Genomic DNA, 14,654 nt, shown 5'->3' with positions numbered 1-14,654 from the left:
CGCAGGAGGTCCGCTAGGTCCCTGGAGAGCCAGGGGGGCTGCTGTGCCTTCTTGCTGCCTTTCCTCCGTGTTGGAATAGATTTAGCTTGTGCATTGAGGATTGCTTCCTTGAGAAGCAACCACTCTTCTTGAACTCCCCCCTCCCCGGGGTCATGGTCCCTGAGGGCCTGACCGACAAGTCTCTTGAGCTTGTCAAAGTTGGCTTTTCTGAAGTCAAGGACTTCTGTGTTGCTGACTGACTTGCCAGCTTTACAGCGGATGGTGAAGGTGATCAGCTCGTGGTCGCTGTCACCCAGCTTCCCATCGATCACTGGGTCGCCGATTAGGTCGTCCCCCATAGCCAGTACCAGGTCGAGCAGCACTTTGCCTCTCGTTGGCCCATAGACTTCTTGAGTCAGGTAGAGGTCATCCACGCACGAGAGAAAGCTTTGCGACCGCTCGGATTTTGCTGAGTGATCTTCCCACGAGATGTCCGGGTAATTGAAGTCACCCATGACAACCAAGGTCCTGGAGCAAGCGGCCTCAGTCAGTTCCCGGGCGAACTCCTGGTCAAGCTCAGGACTTTGAGTGGGAGGTCTGTAGTAGAGTCCCACTGTTGTGTCCCCTGTGCCGTTTTTCCCACGAATTTTTACACAGAGGGTCTCTAGCTGTCCATGCCGGTCGCCAACATCAGCTTGCAGGGACATGTAGCTTTCCTTCACATAGAGAGCTACACCCCCACCCCTTTTGTCAACACGATCCCTCCTGTACAGGGTATAGCCCTGTATACCCGTGGTCCAGTCATGGGTGGAGTCCCACCAGGTCTCCGTTATCGCAATGACGTCATAATTCTTTGCACTGAGCAGGAGGACAAGCTCCTCCTGCTTGTTACCCAGGCTCCTGGCATTACTGTACAGGCAGGCAAGTGTGCCCTTGGGGGCTCTTGCCTTGCCCACAGATTGTGCCAGGGCTGGGGCAGGGGTGGGCTCCCTTAAGTGCCTTGGTTTGCTGGCTTTGCAAGGGTTGCTCAGCGGGCCAGCAGTGGCAGTAGTCCCCCCATCCCCCAGCGGGCTTAGTTTAAAGCCCGGTGGAGCAGGTCAGCCAGCCTGGCTGAGAAGAACCTCCTCCCCAGGGGGGAGAGGTGGAGGCCATCTCTTCCCAGCAGCTCGCTGCCTCTCTCGCCAAAGAGCGGGCTGTGGACATGGAAGCCAAAGCCTTCCCGATGACACCAGCTCCGCAGTCTTTGGTTCACTGCGTGGATCCTCCTCTCCCTCCTCAGCCCATAGCCCGAGACTGGGAGGATCGAGGAAAACACCACCTGAGCTCCCAGACCCCTCAGCCCTGCTCCCAACTCCCTGTAGCGCCTCATGACCTGGCTGGGGGTGCTCCGAGCCGTGTCATTGGTGCCCATGTGAATAAGGAGCATGGGGTAGTGGTCTGTGGACCGGAGGAGCTGTGGGATCCTCTCCGCAATGTCTCGGATGTGGGCCCCTGGGAAGCAGCAGACTTCCTGGGCTAAGGGGTCGGGGCGGCAGATTGCCCCCTCAGTGCCCCACAGGATGGAGTCTCGCACAACAAACGCCTTACACTTTGACTTGGGGAGAGCGGGGCCAGTAGCTGTGGTTGAGCCTGGGTTGCCTGCGGGAGCTGGCAACTGAGCAGGCTCTGCTGGGGCTGCAAGAGGTGCGAACCTGTTGCTAAGCTCTGGCGAGGGAGGGGCCTTGGTGCGGCGGGCCTTCGGGCCCTTGACCACCTTGGTCCATGCCCCTGACTGGGCAGAGCAGGAGGTCCCAGAGTCCTCCTTAGTCCTGCAGGGAGACGGTGCTCTACCCTGCGGCTCCCGGGGGAGAAGGGCCTGGCAGTAGGAGTCTATCTCCTGCTCGCAGTCCCTGATGCCACGCAGTCTCTGGACTGTGGCCTGGAGCTCCTCCAGCTGGCGGGCCAGAGACCCCAGTAGGGAGCAGACCCCGCAAGGGGAGGTGGCCATGCCCCCCGGGCCCCAGAGCCTGAAAAAGGGACAGGCAGCCCCCGCAGCCAAGAGCCAGGGGCTCCATCTGGGTGGCCGTCTCTGAGGTGCCCAGTGGAGGGGCCGCAGAGCCCGAGGGGACCCAAGGGGTGCGGCACATGGCCATCTGTGTCATGCCTCTGGTAGGCTGGCTATGGCTGGGGCTGACTACTCTTGGGGGGGTCGCAGGCAGGGTCTCGTGCCCTCCCACGCCCTCCCCTGCGCGACCTCCGCGCTAACTCGAGCGCCTTTTTATGCAGCCTGTTTGCGCGGCTGCGGTCGCGTGGCTCCCTTGGGGGGCTGGGCCAAGTAGCAGCCGCCTCCTCCCAGGGAGCGAGGAGTTAACCCCTTCCCACCACGAGGCCGCTTACCTCCGGCTGTGCTGGGGGTTGGCAGTGGGCTCTGCGGCTGCTGAGGGGGTGTCTGGGGGGCTTCGGGGGAGCGGGGGCACAGCGGGCTTCACCCATGCATCTCTCACCGCTCCGGAGCCTAACTGAGCTTTTTTTTTTTTTCCCCCCCCTGTTTGGCGGAGTCCCTGTCCCTGTCTTATTTGGATCCCTTGGCTCTGATCTACCATCCACTCTGACCATTTCAACCTGACTACTTGGACTGCAATAGGTACTTGGTGGGACCTCAGCCTGCCTACAGTGACCACCCAGGGCCTGATTGATCCTGATACATACCACATGTTTAGCAAATTTATGGTCCCATAAAATGGCAAAGATGTTCCATGTATAATTGTCAGTATAGGGAGGAGGGTAGCCTTGACCTAGTTGGAGACCCTGGACTGCCCAGGTCCCTAAGCTGACAAGCAGCTAATTTTTGGCATGGGGAGCAGCCCACATCAGTCTTAAACTGGTGCTGTATGGACATCTGCAAGTGCCAGATTGGGGGAGCTGATTGGCTCTGTCTGCCTGGCAAATTCAAAGCCACATATATTGCATGTTCATGAAGGGCTGCCAACAATCAGCTTTAAAGTTGCTGGTGCAGCTGGGGACACAATCAAGATGATAAATCAACCGCAATGGCAAATAGAAAAGCATGATTGGGATGTGATTCCTGATGTGCAAATCATGCAGCTTGCCACGCGTGTATGAGGCCAGAGGTCACATTCTATGGTGCCATTAAATGAAGGTCTGCCAAGGTCCTGAGATCGTAAAGCAAACAATTGTCTTAAAGTTCCTAGTGATAAGCCCTGACCTGCATAAACTATACCTACTGGTCTGTGTCATTTATTTTAAATAATATTTTCAGATAAATTGAGAAAAGTTAGGATATTGCAACTTAAGTTTTACCTCTTGGCTCAGAGGGGGCATCTACATGAGACTGTAAACGTCCATGAATTACCTTGACCAGACACCTACATCTTGAGGGGTTCTCTTCTGTGCACCCACCCTTGGGACCTGACAGTTTGACCTCTGATTGATGACCCTTGCTAACAGTGCAGTTCTTTGTCTTGCCCGCCACACTTTAATGTTATATAATAAAGAGCGAGAAGGTTTCTATTTTGGCGTGCCACTAATTGATTGGTCAAATGATGTTCCTCAGGGCTCCCCCTCCCCTTGTACTCGGTCTAAATGTCAGCCTCATGGTGTTGGTCTCTATTCAGTTGTTACAGTCACTAACCCACCACAAAGTCCCCAGATATGTGGTACAATGATAACATAAATACAAAAAACCTACAATCAAATCAGTCTGCCAGACTGTCCAGCTACTTATATCCACAGTCCTATGCTCCAGATGGGGCTTTGCTCCTCATCAAACTAATAAGGAAGATCCACACCCACTATACTGTTTGAGGCTTGCAGGAATTCTTTCTCTGCACCTCAAATCACTCATGATTAGTAGTTTTCTTTATTCTTTCAGGATGATGCGCACTTGTTGCTGCTCCGCTGATCCAGGGACAGATCCAGGTCTTGTGTCTGTCATCCCCCAAGTGGGTAATAAGACTCCTCTGAGTCTTGAGAGGCAGAAACAATAGCTGGTGCCAGTTCCTTCCCTATGTCCCTCCTGGGGCTTGCTGCACAGAAAGCTAGCTTTTCTTCTGCTGTGCTTCCTGTTCCCCACTCTCCCTCCATCAGGGCCGGGAGCGTCTTTATGACATAGCACAGCATGCATCCAGCGAACTGAAGCTGGCACACGCTGACAAAGCACAGCAGCAATGTTGTCAGAGCTTCCCATGCCCATGCCACCAACATGACCACATGTAAGTCTCAGCGCCATGAGTCCCCTGGCGCTTCTGAGTCATCTCTTGCCTTCGCGGCTTGTGCCTTGCTGCCACAGAGATGTTTTATGCAGTTGCCTAATTAGCTCCACAGTAAAGTGTCACCATCTACATGTGCAGTGCTATTAGGCCAGAGTAAACCAATTAACTCCACAGTAGGTTAGTACTGCCCAGAACAAGTACTATCCTATGGCAGAGTTATTTACTCCACTACAACGTATGAATAGACAGTGACCAGGGCTAGCTAGGGCATGAAGGTGCTACAGTGCAAGGGCTGCCTACTGGCTAACCCCACACTATATCACCTGCCGCAGCCAGCCCCTCTGCATACTGTTGAGCTGGGATGGAGTAGCTCCAGGCTGGAAGGCTGACCCCTCAGGCCCCCTGCCAACCAAGGCTGTGCTGCCCCAACTCAGCATGCTGCAATCCTGGATACATGGTTAAACACTGAGGCCTGGAGCAATAAACTGTGGCCCAAACTGCACTGGAGTTTATTGTTCCATGCCAATAGCACATGTAGTGCACCCAGTGACAACAAAAGAAACTGGTAAAGATGGAATATCTATCACAGTTTGTGGACTTTACTTATTGCATATTGTTTTAATTAATCTTTTTTGAAGTTCACATACCCTCTTCTTTATTTTATACCTTCATCTACATGCCTTTTGTGAAATATTACACAGCTTAAAATGTGATCCTGCTCTCAAAAGTGACCATAAAAATAGAAACTACCTACTCAACAGATCTGATTCTGATTCATATCTGCAGACTCTAGTGACAAAACAAGATTTTTTGAAAGTTTCCTGTTACTCCAGCATTTACATTTAATGCACCTAGGAGAAAGATTTGGGTCCCATTCATCTTTCTGCATAGACAAATTATGAATGAATGAATTAACTAAGGAACAATTAATCTAATTAATTTCCAATTGATTGTACCAGCACAATCAAGCGATCATTGGTATATATGAAAATCATGGAGGACATTAAATAAAGTTATTTTATATTGCCATGTTCCTATTTATTTGAAAACATTTTTAAATGCACAATTGAACAATAGGCATGGTCAGAAGGCAAAAAACCCATAATCTCTAATTTATTTCTGATTTTAAAGATAAATGGTATATACACTGTACAGACCATGTTATACACCGAGACAAATTATTAGGAAGTCATAAAAATCCGTGTTTTCAGAAATTTAATGTCTCCTCAATAGATGTTCTATGGCAGTGTGATGAAGAAAACTGCAGTATGATGTGGCTGAACACTTTGTGGCTACTATAAGCTACCTTCATTACATTTGGCAGTGGATGCTTGCTTTCATTTTTCTTGCCAATAAGTCTCTGGTATCCTGCTGTCTCCCCCTGTTTCAGGGACTCACAGCCACTCCCTACTTATTTCCTTATGCCAGTGCCTTTGTGTCCCATCTGTTTCTCCTTCCCTTCATGCCAGAGTCCCCGTTTTTCTTCATTTTACCGAGACCTCTCTGTGATTCCCATTGCTCCCATGCTAGAGATTCAGTGCATTTTCTACTGCCCCTCCTTTCTCCATATCAGGGACTTTGCTTGCCCTTCTTCTGCCCAGTATTATTTCTCTTCTTTCAGTCTTGGAGATAAATTATTCAGTGTCAAGATGAATCTCTTCTAAGAGGATGGGCAATGTTGACCCAGCATTTCCTGCCTATTTCCCCATCAACAGGGTTCTGTGCATTTGTGTTTAGAACATGCTCTGAAATTTTTGAACTGATCAGACACAGCATTCGAAAGTTAAGACATATTGACAATGTGAAGGAAATGCCATCAAGTTTTATATTCTTATTATTACTGGGGTTTTCTACAATAAGATAAATGATGTCTTTTCCAGCTATCTCATTGTAAACTTCTATGTAGGGACAAGGTACTTTGAGTTTTACTGTAAAGTACATAGATATGGTCAACATTTTCTTCCTATCTTGAGGTCAGCCCAAGATTGGAAGAAAATGTTCCCATGTGGCTTGGCATAAGGTAAAGCTAGTGGACTTTGTCCCTATTATATTTAATTTGTGTTAATTATCCCACAGTAAAACCATCCCTTTGCTGTCAAGGAAGACTTAATCAGTGAGTAACTTCCTCTGTCTTTCACAGATTTACAATATGCCTGATCTAGATCCTGCTTACATTCAACAGGAACTGTGGGGACTGGTCCTATTACATACCGCAGTGGCATAACTGGCCAGGGCTGCACCCTGGGCAGTCGCCCATTCCCTCTCCCCCTCCCCCCGCCCCCGCCCGCCAATATCTTCTTTGCAGGGCTCAGGCCCCAGAGACTGTGCCAGTGGATGCAGTAATGGGAGTTTGCTGATGCTGGGGGGAGATGTCATCTCATTGTTTTGGCACTGACACTCATGCTGATTTTTGTTCAAGGAAAAAAAAAGGATGACATCTCCCCACAGCAGCAGTGAACTCCAGTTGCTTCTCCAGTGACACTGCCTGCTGCTGCTTGAAAGATCTACATTTCCCAGAATGCCTTTCAGTCACTCACACACACTCCTGCAGTGTTGCTAACGCTCTCCTGTGGAGTTGAAGCTAGAACATTGGTGAATAGGGAGAGTGGGCCAGTTTGGCACTCCCTGTTTAACATCATTCGGGGCTCATGCTCTACTTGTCTATCAGTTCTTAGGCTACCAATGTATTGCTTTTGTAAACTGACCTAAGAGGACAATAGTTTTGTTTGACATTTCCACTGGTGTCAGATATGTCAGAAAGATCTGGGCAATTACTGCTAGGACATTTCCTGAGTGGCTTGTTTGATTCTCTTTGCTAATTTTAATAAGCATCTTCCAATTATGTGGTGTCAGAACAGGACAGATTGACAGTCCAACATTACTGCAGTCAGACTCATCCATCAGTTGCACAGAGACAGGACTTTGAAGCATGTAGATAAAGTCAACTAAAAAGCAGTAGGCCATTTTCTCCCTGGAATTGAAGAGAGATTTTTTTTTTTTCATTTGCACATGCAGTCTTCCCCTTGGCTTCACAACAAGTCTGGCCTGAACTTGGCCAAAGTTAATAGTAGACCTACAGGCCATGAAGTTAAAAAAAACAACGTATTATCACTTCAAAAAATGGAGCCTGAGAAGATTTACATCAGATCCTTTTCCATAATTATCAAAAAATCCATGTCTTATTCATGTCCAAAATCATATCTTCATGTCCGGGTTGCCCATAAGCAGCTTTGATTTTTAACTACTAGAACTTCCAAAAGTTCTATTTTTACCGAGTCTACTTGAACTTCTCACAACTTCTTGTGCCTTTCCCACAGAACAACTCATCATCAAGTCAACTTTCTATATTCTAGCCCAGGGCTATAGGAGTTAAAAGAACCTTTTCTCTATTTTTTCCCAGCTACTCCAGGTTAAAAAAGCGCCAGACATTGAAACTGGGACATGCCTCTCTCTTCTGCTCTCAGTTATGCTTTCCAGACAGCAGGGAGAAGGAATCCAATCAATATGAATGCAGGGGGGACACATTAATGTGGGGAAGGTCTGGGAGAAAGAGTAGTTTGAGATAAGGACAATTGGAACTAGGTAAAGTTGGAAAAAACTGGCAAAATTGGGACTAGGGGCAAGAGGAATTGTAACTGGGAGTGGAAGGAGAGGGGATAGTAGGGACTGATGAGAGAAACAGGAGGAAATGTGGGCCAGGTGCTGGGAGTGGGTGCACTAGATCAGACATGGAGCTGGTAGGCACTAGATCAGACATGGACCTAGGAGGAGAATGAGACTAGGCATGGTCTTAGAAAGAAATAGGGATGGGAACAAGCCCAGGAAGGAGGAGGGAAAGATCTGATAAGTGCCACATAATGCTATGTTCTGAGAATCAAGTCTTAGACATCTCTAACTGGGCACCTAAAATTAGTGGTAAACTTTTATCTCAATCTCTCTCTGCTCCAATTCCTCTTCAGTACTACAAGGATAATCCCAACTCCTCCCCTTACAGATGCTGTGAAAACAGCATTTTAAAGCTCTCAGATACCAGAGTCATGGGAGCAATTATTGAAAAAAAACCACATAGGAAAATAATAATTCTGAGAGCAGGGTTTCAATGGTGTGCAGTAAATAAGGCCTAGGTTATGTAATAATGATAAAAGCATAAGATTGAATAGTTTCACCCTCCAGTTGGTGCATAGATGGAGAGAGGGGTGCCATGGGAAAATAGCACCATATTTCTTTGCATACAACACACCCCCACATAAAACTTGCTCCTTATTTTTTGGAAGGCAGAATGGGGGGTGGGGAAAGGAGAGAGGAGAATATGTTTCTAGGTGGCTGACTGTGACGTGGAATCAGTACCCTGGGAACAGAGCATGTCCAGGAAGTGTGGCATCCTAGGAGAAAGGCTGGGTGAGACTCTGTATGTCACACAAGGTTAAGCTCCAGACGCTTATAAGGCAGGTAGCAGGGCTCTTAGTTCTTCACTGTAAGTTGTTCTTTATATAAGTTCCTGTAAAGAAAGTATTGTTTCCATGTCACAAGATTCATCAAGATATTACCAACAGCTCACTTGCTGCTTCCTATAGTGCTCAACCAATAGCTATATCTGTGAGAAGGTTAACACGGGACTCCATCTCTTCAGCTTGCTGAGTCAGACAAATGTTAGCTATTTTGGCAGCTGCCTGGCATGCACAAAGCTGCTTCTCCAATGAAATACAGGTTCCCTATTTTATACATGCACTCCAATTTTGTGGGGGCTGATTTTGGGTGGAAAAGTGCATGTTGAATATGAGAAGATATGGTATATTGTCAGGTAGGTAAAAACTTTACTGTAATACATATACAGGAGAAGGTGAAAAGATTCTAATTTTTGGATTTTTGATTTTACAATTGTGACAGTGTTCTTTTAACATAGTTTTTTTTTTGCTGAATGTATACAATGTGTTTATTTAGCCGTATTCTTTTACCCCCTTCAGTTTTTCTTCATTGTAGTTCCAACTTTGACTTTTTCCATGATCTGAAAAGACAAAAGTCCTTTTTTCCCTCCTTTTAGCATCCACTAATATTTTTCTCAAATCCATATATAGTTCAAGTTCTTAGGAATTAGAAGGTGAATTGGCATTAGGACTGTAGTAACTGCTATTATTAAAACAGGTATAAAAACTATGAATCTAGTAGTCCATTTATTACTCCCTTCTAGTGTTTTATTAGAAAAAAGGCTGTGGGAGATGAGACAGGAACTTTATGCATTTCCAGCTCAAAATTGTTTAATCTAAGAACCAACCTTTTAGTTTAATATAAAGTCTTCTTCAACACTATGCTTTGAGTAGTTTAAAGTAACCCTTTCACCACTTAATTTTAGTAAAGCTCTTCTAGCCTTATCCAAGCATACACACTATAAACTCACAAATGCTCTACACTTATTTTTATATTTATGTTTTGCATTGAACCCATAATATGCAGTGAAACTACACTACCCTCATTTTAGCTCTCATGCACAAGCACAATGCAGATATGACTGTGTTTGACAAGAGATGGTAGGTACTGCACCTTTGGAATAATCAGAGGAGTAAGGTCATTGATTAGACCATGTAGAAAGTCCTTTTCTAAGCACCAGGAAAGAGCCTGAAGAAACTAAAAAGAAATGAAAAAAATCTCCTTCTAGGCTACCTTGGAGAACAACCACTGTGGGAAGCTTGCTCCAGGAAGAGGATGACACCACTAAGATAAAACAAACCATAATCTTGATAGGAAGGAGAGCAGACAGACAAATGAAAAGGTGGAGTTATGGGACAAGTTGGAAAGCTGGGGGAAGTAAGGTTGAAGGAGCACAGCTAGGAAGTGGAAATGGTGTAGTCATCACTTTTCTATTCCAGTTTGAGTGCTGGGGGATGGTTTTGAAAAAATAATCCTTTTCCACTGGGCTGAATTTTTATATGGTTGTTTATAATACTAATGAATATGAGTATAACAGGGCCCCTGCTCCATTACTGAAGCGGAGAGGGAGCCAAGGGTCAGCTGGCCGGTCGCAGCCTCCTGGACAGACGGAAAATGGCTATGCGCCCCTTGGTGCGGGCCTGGAGTGGAAGTAGAGGGTCAGAGGAGGCACATAAGCCTAGGTTCTGAGCTAGGGAGAGACAGTCTGGCCTTAAAACCAGGAAGATGAGCTCAAGGGAGCAGATGGCTGGGCTACCTGAGGAGAAAGGAGTCCAGACTGCCAGGAAGCTGGAGGGAAGCCCCTGCACCACTGGACAGCAGTAGATAAGAGTTTTGAGCCTGTGTTGCAATGCTACTGTGGTATAGGATTAACCCTGGGTAGGGAGCCTTTTATTGGAGTAGATGCTCATGCTTTTCATCGTATTTAAATACCAGAGGACCAGATATGGCTGACTGTGGTGGCCACAGGGGTGCTGCAGGGACACCAAACATGGACGCTTCCAGGGTCTGGGAATCAGTGGGCTGCACGGGGGCAAAAGCCCAAGCGCTTTAGGAGGGATGTTGTTTGTTGGCGGACTGTGATACCAGACAGGAAAGACTGGGTTCATGAATGAGCCCAGTGCCCACAAGGGATGAGACTAGGGCCCAAGGGGCCCAGTGCTTGCAAGGGACAAGACCAGGGGCTGAGAGGCCTGCGAGGGGCGAGTTGGAGCTGGGAAATCTAGGGTCCTGGCTTAATGGACCTCAGGTGGAAAGACCCAGCCAGAGAAATCAAAGTGAGCAACACGGTGGGGTCCAGTCAGCAGCCAGGAGATGTGACTTTGCTGCTGAAGCAACAGGCAAGTTACCATATTAAATGGAGAATTTAAATGACTGTTATCAGTAGGATTGAAACTGAGCTTGTGTCATTACACTGTCCAAACATAGTAAAATCTAGAAATAAGTATACATAAACAGTGACAGCAGTCTGGCATTTTTAAATAAATTAGGCCTTATAATAATAACATAATAATTAAATCCTATAATAATCCTGATAGACTAACGGGTGCAAAGGTCCATCTACATAAATCCAGTGTCAGGAAACAGGTGAATTACAGGGTTACTAACCCTGTAAGCCACTAACCATTTGAAATATGTATAGGTTTATCATGATGACTTCCTTTTGTCTCCCGAAGTGACCTGAACAAGTAAACACAGAGACTAGTGCGTTATCTCAGGGCTTGTACATACTACTTCTAATTCACCAGCAGGTGTGTATTTGATCTTCAGCCAGGGCTTGAACTGTAACAGCTTTTCTGCATTAATGTTCTGCTTATACATTAATTGTTCATTTTTGTGAAATTGTAAAGTGAGAGCACTGAATGTGTTTAAAACAGAGACTTCCATGCTGTGGCAATAATCACATGCTTTGAAAACCATTGGCACAAGAATTAATTCTTAGACATTATAATTACGTGAAAGTTCATTCTCAGTGAGTTTGATCTGGCTTCTCTTCCCTATCTAATTTACATTATAATATTTTTACTTTTCTTTCAGGCTTGAATAAGAATATGATTGTAAGCAGGCAGGTGGTTAGATTCTGATCTTTGTTATGGTGTTGTATATCTAGTGTAATTAAATTGATTTCAGTGGAGTTGTTTGGATTCATTCTAATGTAACTATAATCAAAATTCAGCCCACCTTTTTTATTAAAAATAAAAAACCAAAAAAACCCCCACTGCTGTCTAGAGGCTCAGCTAATGCACCTACATTTTTTTTTCTTTTCGCTTCTATGTCACATATGCAGCCAGGCCTTACAAAAAATAGCTAAAGATGCCATAGTCTCTTGTTGATTTTAGGATTTCAGTCCCAGAACCTATTGCCTCAGAAACAATTTGAATCTGATGGCTCTAAAGCTTACTGTCAGTACAGTAGGATGATAGCAAGTCTGGTAAACAGGTAGCTCCTGTAGTTTGGAAATAAATGTTTACTAGAATTTTATAGTATTTATTTTCTATTCAGAAATGAACAGAAAAGTAATGTGCTTCTTTTCAGCATTTCTGTTGGCTAAGTACATGTGAACAGATTTGGAGATGATTATAGATTCTAGGTAGATCTTCTCATAGCTGGTATATGTAGGAATCTTATCAGAAATCTATTTAATCTACTCTCATTTGAATGGCATATTCTTCCAAAAAGTCATTTCATTTTGGCAATTTGAGATAGTTAAAATATATCGTATTAGGCTATCAGATAAGTAACTCAGTTTGATAAGTCATTCCTCCAGCAGATTACAAAGGGCTACATTCAGGCCTGGTGTGTAAATCCTGAATTTAATGGAACTACATCAAGAATGAATTCAGACCAATATATAGAGAAAAAGCATTACAGGAATATACATGCAAACACATTCACTAAGATAAGCAGTATGTAAAGGTGAAGAGTAACTATTAGGCATTTCTAAACAAAGTATTGCTGTGAAATTTGCTAAAAAATGCCTAAATTTATGATCTACCCATATTTTATACCTGTGAATTTTGAAGTGGTTTCTAACTTCATTTTAAAATGTATAACAAGCATAAGCTTTATGACACCTCAGCTTGGTAATATTATTTTAAATATTTGCCTTAAAAGAATACTTTTATTATTTTTTTATTCAGATAAAGGATGTATTATGATGATTACACATCAAGATAAGTGCTGAGGAAAAATCTTCAGTTTTATTAAATATTACATTGTCTTCCTTTAAGGCAGACTTACAATACCATAACTTAAGTTCTCTGTTGAATGTGTTACTATATAATGCTATGTATATCTACTCAGACCTCTGAAATGATCATTCATAATACGTTTCATTAATGACCTATATATTCATATTATGGATGGCAAAAAAACACATGAAAAAACACATCTTTATCACCTGTCGTTGATGTTTGGCAGTCTGCGTCTCCTGAGTTTCCTCTTCTGTCTTGCGTTTTTGACGGCCTACCATCTTTGTGTTTAATGTACTTCTGACAAACTTCTTTCTGCAGTTTTTCTTTCTGTCTCAGACCAACACAGCTACCAAATACATCCCTGCAGCTTTCACACTTTCCTTGAGAGGACCTTGAGCTGCTCTGGCCACATAATAATATTTCCACTTCTTGTACTGAAAACAATTGAGCAAAGGTCATGCCAAGTTGTTCTCGTATGACTGTCCCAAGGGAGGTTAAAGATCAGCTGAGAGCAATCTGTGGTGCTAAAGTAATTTAGTATCTGAAAATCCAAATATGATCCAAGAAGCTTTTCTTTTCCAAATCCTGCAGTCCCTTTTTCTCTAGAACAGTTGTATACTTGCTATGCTCTGGGAAACAAATCCATTGCTGTTGAGTTGGAACTGAATGTCAGACTGGACCAGAGTGAATGAACAAGGCTATTGTTTAACCTGCACTGTCCCACAGTGGAGCTATGGCAACAATTTCAGTTTGATAAATAACTGTGTCATTGTGTACTGACTCAAATGCTGGTACTGCCTGAATGACAAACTTTATCTTGCGTGTTTGACAGTCAGCACAGAGCCAAAAAAAAGGTACTTCAAAAAAAGAAAATGTGATTAGTTCAAGCTCCAAAATATTTTAGAAAGGAACTTTTGTGTCATTTTGTTTTCTCTGAAAAATCAGTCGTTTTCTGACAAGTTTACAAATATTTGTTTGATATCATTTTTAAAAAGCTTATTACGTGATGGTAATTATCTGAATGTCTAGCTTATGAATCCACTGCTTTTCCTTAAAGTTAGAATCTTGTTTTCTACATATAAAAAAGCACTGGGAAACAATGTGTATGCATCTACACTGGGGATTTTCTCTAGGTCAAATATAGGGTGACCATATATCCTGATTTAGTGAGGACAGTCCTGGATTCCAGAGTCTGGTCCTGGCCAGCTATTGAGAATTATAACAGGTGTCTCAGAAATGCAGGGGCATGGGACAGTCTGGCCAGGAGCTGGAGCGGCACAGTGTGCCTTGCAGACTGCAGGCCAGCAGGCAGACAGGCACTGCTACCTTCCCAGCACACCATCCCGCCCCAACCAACTTGCAAGAAGTGACCCAGACTTCTGGGACTTTCATATGGTCAGACTAGTGAAATTGAAATTTCTCTTTAGCCTTCAAAGTTTGCTTATGCTCTAAGGCTTAATTCTGGATAAAATATTGATATGCAAGTAAGAAACTGTGTTTACAGGCTAGCATTTCTTTTTGCCTCACCAGTTCAGTAGGTGCTATTTTCTTTGTAAGTTTTTCTCATGAAGGGCAAACTAAGACAAAAGTTATGCTAAAGTGACACTGGCTAGGGACAGACATTCAGAAAGTCTGAGCCTGAATTGATTCAAACTTTGCAGGTTAGTCTAACCTGGCAAGGCTAAACTGGTTTGTAATTGTACAGACATCCCCACTGGACTGAGGAAATGCTGGCACATGCCTGCAGTGGCTCAGGCTAGAAGCCGGGGGGGCACTACAGCAGCCCTCCTTTCCCTTCCACAATGCTGAGCTGGGGCGGGGCATGGCCAGGCCCTGGCAGGATGCT

General features: G+C 44.7%; 1 protein-coding gene across 1 annotated transcript in view; it reads right to left on the bottom strand.

Annotated features, from left to right (window-relative positions):
* The window catches only part of PCYT1B (phosphate cytidylyltransferase 1B, choline), a 65,207-nt gene extending 51,932 nt beyond the window's left edge, over positions 1-13,275 (bottom strand). Inside the window, exon 1 of the mRNA XM_090062019.1 lies at positions 13,015-13,275. Coding sequence (XP_089918145.1) covers positions 13,015-13,086 — 72 coding nt within the window. The 5' untranslated portion in view covers positions 13,087-13,275. The remainder of the gene's footprint in view (positions 1-13,014) is intronic.
* Positions 13,276-14,654: the final 1,379 nt, after the last annotated feature.

This window comes from Crocodylus siamensis, chromosome 1 (genome assembly GCF_052110815.1).
Source record: "Crocodylus siamensis isolate JL-2025a chromosome 1, ASM5211081v1, whole genome shotgun sequence".
Classification (NCBI taxonomy): Eukaryota; Metazoa; Chordata; order Crocodylia; family Crocodylidae; genus Crocodylus; species Crocodylus siamensis.
This window is presented reverse-complemented; position numbering and strand designations above follow the sequence as displayed.